The sequence below is a fragment of the Orycteropus afer genome, unplaced genomic scaffold, assembly GCF_000298275.1.
Source record: "Orycteropus afer afer isolate SDZICR_OR568_19922 unplaced genomic scaffold, OryAfe1.0 scaffold00346, whole genome shotgun sequence".
NCBI lineage: Eukaryota > Metazoa > Chordata > Mammalia > Tubulidentata > Orycteropodidae > Orycteropus > Orycteropus afer.
The window spans coordinates 3354416-3360151 of NW_006921933.1; the positions used below are offsets into that span (position 1 = coordinate 3354416).

Below are 5736 nucleotides of genomic sequence, written 5' to 3' on the forward strand. Positions count from 1 at the left end.
TTCATACTTCCTACATTCCATGTTCCGATGATTAATGGATGTCTGCAGCTGTTTCTCTTCAATTTGAGTGGTGCCACATCAGCAAATGGAGGTCTTGAAAGCTTTACCTTATCCATATGAGTAAGGCTGGGTTTACTTAGATGATGCAGCTCTTTCCTATTTTGAGAGCCTTCTAATCTAACCGGACTATTCATAATGTTGCGCAGTAATGTATCAGTGTTTCTTTGCTATTCATAAGGTTTTCCCTGGCCAGTTATTTGAGAAGTGGACGGCCTCCTCCTTCTTCCTAGTCTGTCTCAGTCTGTAAGCTGGGCTGATACCTATGCACCATGTGTGTCCTGCTGGGTTAGGAACACCAGTGGCTCAGCCTCAAAACTCACATCAACACGTCACCACAGTAGCACAAACTGACAGACAAGTTTGCCTCTAATGTTACTTTAGCATATACTGTATTCACGTATATACTTGAATCTGTTTCTGGAGTTTAGTGTCTTCTGTCTGTTCCTTAGTGTGAGTGCCACAAAACCTAATTTTTGTTGGGTTGTTTCTTTTTGTTTACTTTGTTCAGAAATCTTGTTTGTAGTTAGAAGGTTAAGTGATGTATTCAAGTTTTGAATTGAGAAATGACTAAAAATGTTTTCTTTTTCATTGTAGTGCTGAACTTCAGACCCTCTTAATGAACCAGTTAACTGTCAAGGTGCAGTTAAAGTATCAATGTATTTAATGGCTGTGAACACATTCTTAATTGTTCTTTTTTGTCAGCATGGTATATTGTGTCCTCGTTGTGTGCTAAATGTATTTTCTTCTCTTATTAGGGCTTAAAAAAGCTTGGCCAATCTATAGAGTCATCATATTCCAGTATACAGAAGTTGGTGATAAGTCACTTACAGAGGTAGGAAGGTGGTGTAGTGGTTTTTGGTATTGCATTCACATGTACGTAGAGTCCTCTGATGTGGTGGCATTGGCCTTCTTTCCTCAACCTTTGCTTTATCATCTGGCATTCTCTTTTTGAACCTTAATCTGGTTAAAACTGTTGCATTGGCATTTGGGGGGAGCCTTGAAATGCCCAAGATTTAAAGAATCAAAATGGTGATAATGGTAATTCCAGTTTATAAATAATTTGCCAACCTCTCTATATCCTTTCCGGCTTTTTATGTTCACTGAAGGGTCCATAAGGTTTATTTTGAAGTAGGGCATCCTTTTTTGGAGGCAGTTGAAATTAATGTCTTTGTATATCAATTTACAATTCACAAAGCATGTATATATGTATATATGTATATGTGTGTGTGTGTATATATGCACGCACACACACATATATATGTGTGTGTGTGTGTATATAAATTCTCCCCCCCCCCTCATTCAACACCTTGGATGGTGTTTATTTTGATTAACCTCATTTTATACAAAAAGAAACTGAAGTTCAAAATGATTGTGTGGCTGGCCACAAGGTGGTTAGTCAGAGCTAACTAAGTCTTTGTCCTGGCTCCTCCAGCCCCATGCCATTCATATGCACAGGCACTGCAGTGAAGCTGTTTGCTAGTGAATGCTGAATGTTTGATTGTAACTCCCTGTGTGTCTGTGACTGTCTGCTCTCCCTTGACCATTGCAGAAGTCTCTTGGCTAGTCTCTCCTGTCCACACTCTGCCCCTCAACTATATTCTTGATTGGATCATCTTACTCTATTAAATCTTCCAATGCTTTCCCGTTGCTCTTTGGAACGAGACCAAAACCCTTTACATGGCTTTTGGCATATCTAGCTTGGCTTCACCCAAACTGGTGGCCTTTTACTTTCTCAGGTTTGACATTTTGTCTCCCCTTCCGGGCTATTGAATGCCCTCCTACCTTTCTGGAATACCCCACCCTGCTGTTCCCTTGCATTCTTGAGCTATCAGTTCAAGTACCATTTCTTCAGAGAAGCCTTCCCCAATCCCTCAGACTAGATCAGATTCTTCTGTTATGCCTTTACCCTGTGTGTTTCCTCCAAGGCATTTATTGTCATTTGAACAATATACTGTATGATTGTGTAATTATGACCATCTCTCCCTGCTAGACCATCAGTGCATGAGTAGGGCTCTGTTTTGTTCATTGTCATGTCCCCAGTGTCCAGCACAGTGCTTGACCTAAATTAGATGCTTAATAAATATTTTTTGAATGGGGAGAACGTAACTTTTGGGTGAACAAGATGAGCATATGATTATCTTAAAACACTGGGCGTGATTATATGTTATAAATTATTTCATATGAATTATTATTTGCTCTTACTATAAAATGTAATCATGTGGTCATATGTTAATCTCAATCATGATGATTAGATGATTCAGTTACAGTTTTTAGAAATAGTTTTGAGAAATAACTGTTTCATAGACATGAAAGTTACTTTAAATTTTGCTGAAATCTTCAGGCAAGGTAGTAATAAAGCTTAAATAAAGTAAAGTAAAGCTTGATGGTAGTAATGATACTGATTTTTTTTCTGCTCCATTTTGATAGTGGCTCAGAGTCTTTGTTGTACCATTTGAGCGAGTTGAAAGGAATGGCTTCCTGGAAGCAAAAATACGAACCTCTTGGACTAGATGCGGCAGGAATTGAAGGTAGTGATTTCATTTTTAAGTAGAATACATTAAATGCAATTGACTTTATGTGACTAGATACTTACTTACTTATTTTTTCTCCTTTAGAAGCTATTACTGCTGTGGGTTCTTTCATACTCAAGGCAAATGAACTTCTTCAGTAAGTATTAGGGACACCTGCAGTCTTTGACCTGGGCGTATTTCACTTCGTTTCTTTTTTAATCACAATTTAAAACATAATTTTCATATGGCAAATACTGAAAAGAAAATGAAAATCAGAAGGAAATATACCCTATGTCACCAGTGGTGGCTAAGTGGGATGAGGTGGTGGGGTAGGATCGCTTTACCCCTTTCAATAGATGTCTTCATTTTCCTTTTTTTTCTGTAACGTTTTACTGTGATTTAGGTGGAAGTTCATAGAGCAAATTGATTTTCCATGAAGCAATTCATACATGTTTTGTTTTTTAAGTATTTCACTTTCTACTTAAGAACCTGGCAAGTTGTTACAATTTTCTTAAAATAACTATTTTTATTTTTATCAAAATTTACATGATTAAAACAAGGCAGTAGCATAGAGCTCCTATTAAGTAAAGCATATTTTCTGGTCTCACCCATCCTTGGCCCTAGGTCCTCACCCCCTAACTAGAGGAAATCATTTTAACACTTGTGATTCATTTTAACTCAGTGTGATGTAGTGAGTTGCATGGTATGGCTTTTTTAGCCATAGCCATAGTAACTCCCACTGGATTAATGGGTGGGAGGGACCATGCAAATATGTGTCAACTTGGCTGCATAGCTGATAGTTATTTCCGATAATGAGACTGGCAATTAAGTCTGTGGTATGATTTGCCATGAGCAGCTGAGTAGCTGCTTTTAAACTCCTGACTGTTAAAGTCATCCACCTGCAGTATTTCTGTTGGAGCAGCACGAAGTACTCTTCTGGGAAAGTTCACTCTCTGCCAGGTGTGTAGGACTCTGATATTGGGATTGGTTAGTTTTGCTGCTCTGCCAGGTTTAAAATGAACCTTTCCTAGAGGCAGGGGGGATATGTCCCTTCCAGCTGAGAGAGACACCCAGCTGAGAGATGGCAGCAATGGAACCAAGAGGCACAGGAGACAGTGGCAGGCTTAACTGGCCCACAGAGGCAGAGGCCAGACCAAGAGGCCAAGGGCCAGAGAGGCATGTCTAAGAGCACAAAAGGGGAGACTGTCTTAATCAAAGAACTGTATCCTGAGTGTTCCTGAACTTGAATTATAGCCTGCTACTTCCTTAATAAGGCCCATAATCTGTGAGTTCTGTCTGGCTACTGCAGCTAATTATCGAACTCAACAGAGAGGTGTGGGTGCCACAGGAGGAATGGTTGGTGTCAAGGTTAGTGAGAGGGCTGGAGGGTGGCGTCATGACTGGCCTCGTAGGAACAGGTCTTGGGCTGCTGATGGTGATTCTGCCTTCTTCTTGTGTAGTTAGAGGAGGTCAGAAGTTGCTGCCTCCCTGCCCTTTTAGTGCTCGGTTTTCCTATAGTTTAACCTCCATGTTTCTAAACTATATGGTTATACTACCATTTCTTTTATTTAGCGATTTTTCTTCCTTGTATTTGTTTCTGTTTGTTTTGTTTTTACTAGATTCTTTTTTTTTTTCCTTCTTACATTGTCTGCCTTTATCATTAGGTATGTCTCAAGGGTAGTAGCATATTCCTAGAACTCACCTTTGAACAAGATGCCATCTTTAGTCTCCCTTCTCCTGCCTCTAAGGAAGTCTGATGTCTCGATAGTTAAGCACTTGGTTGCTGACTGAAAGATCAGCAATTCAAACCCACCCATAGCTCAGCAGGAGAAAAGCCTTGGTGATCAGGTCATAGAAAGATTTCAACCTAGGAAGCTCCCTGGGGCAATTCCACTCTGTCCTGTAAGATTACTATGAGTCAGAATTAATGGGCTGGCACAATTACAATAGCTTCTGCCTTAGTCTGGATAATCGTGCTCCAGAGCTTGTGCATAGCTGCCCTGCAGGATTCCTCTTTTTCATTGCTCTCATGGATTAGATCCAGAATTTATAAGTTCTCCTCTCTTCCTTGGTTTCTTTTGCTGGAAAACATCTCTAGTAACTTAACTCAGAAAGCAGATAAAACCAAAAAAACCAAACCTACAGTTAACAAGCTGATTCCAACTCATAGAGACCCTATAGGACAGAGAAAAACTGCCCCATAGAGTTTCTAAGGCTATGAGTCTTTACAAAAGCAGACTGCCTCATCTTTCTCTCATGGACCAGCTGGTGGGTTTGAACCAATGACCTTTTGGTTAGCATCTAAATGCTTTAATGACTGTGCCGCCAGAGCTCCTTAGAAGGCAGATAGGAAAGATAAGTTTACTATGTTGTTTTGTGTCTTTTCTCCTACCAATACTTCATTGAGACTTTTTAATTTTTTAAATCTTTTCATTGTCATTTGAGTGAAAGTTTACAGAGCAAATTGGTTTTCCATTCCACAGTTCATATACATTTTGTTTCACGATGTTGATCATAGTCCCCACAGTATAACAGCCCTTTTCCCACTTCTTCCCTGTGTTTACCTGTTTCTTTCTTTATTCTCTCTTCATGCCTTCTGAACTTTATCCCTGGGCAAATGCTGCCCTTTTTATCTTTTGTGGCTGATTGTACTAAGGAGTGCATAACTCCCTGGTGTTATCGTTCACCCCATAGGCCTGTCTGTTGTTTGACTGAAAGTTAAGTTGATGGGATGAAGTTCAGTTCCTGGTTTAAAGGGTGACTAAGGGCTATGGTCTTGGAGTTTCCACCAGTCTTTGTCAAGCCAGTAAACCTCTTTTTTTATGATTTTGAGTTGTGTTCCATATTTTTCTCCCACTCTGTCTAAGGCCGCCTATTGTAATCCCTTTCAGAGTGGTGAGCAGTGGTAGCCAAGCACTATCTAGCTCTTCTGGTCTCTGAGTCATGGAAGCTGAAGTCTGTGTGTCCACTAGTCATGTGGACTAACTGTTCCATGTGTCTTTAATTTTGTTCATTCTTCCTTCCTCCAGATGGGGAGAGACCAATATTTCCACCTTGTGTAGCCATTCTCGGGAGCTCTGGTGGTGTAGTGCCTAAGGCATTTGACTGCTAACCAGAAGGCTGGCAGTTCAAATCCACCAGCCACTCCTCAGAAGGAAGATTGGGC

At 40.2% G+C, this 5736-nt stretch overlaps 1 protein-coding gene across 1 annotated transcript in view; it reads left to right on the forward strand.

The window, feature by feature from the left end:
- The window catches only part of ANAPC4 (anaphase promoting complex subunit 4), a 103042-nt gene that overhangs the window by 49608 nt on the left and 47698 nt on the right, over positions 1–5736 (forward strand). The window contains exons 9-12 of the mRNA XM_007952568.1: positions 655–697; positions 816–892; positions 2488–2588; positions 2676–2727. Coding sequence (XP_007950759.1) covers positions 655–697; positions 816–892; positions 2488–2588; positions 2676–2727 — 273 coding nt within the window. The remainder of the gene's footprint in view (positions 1–654; positions 698–815; positions 893–2487; positions 2589–2675; positions 2728–5736) is intronic.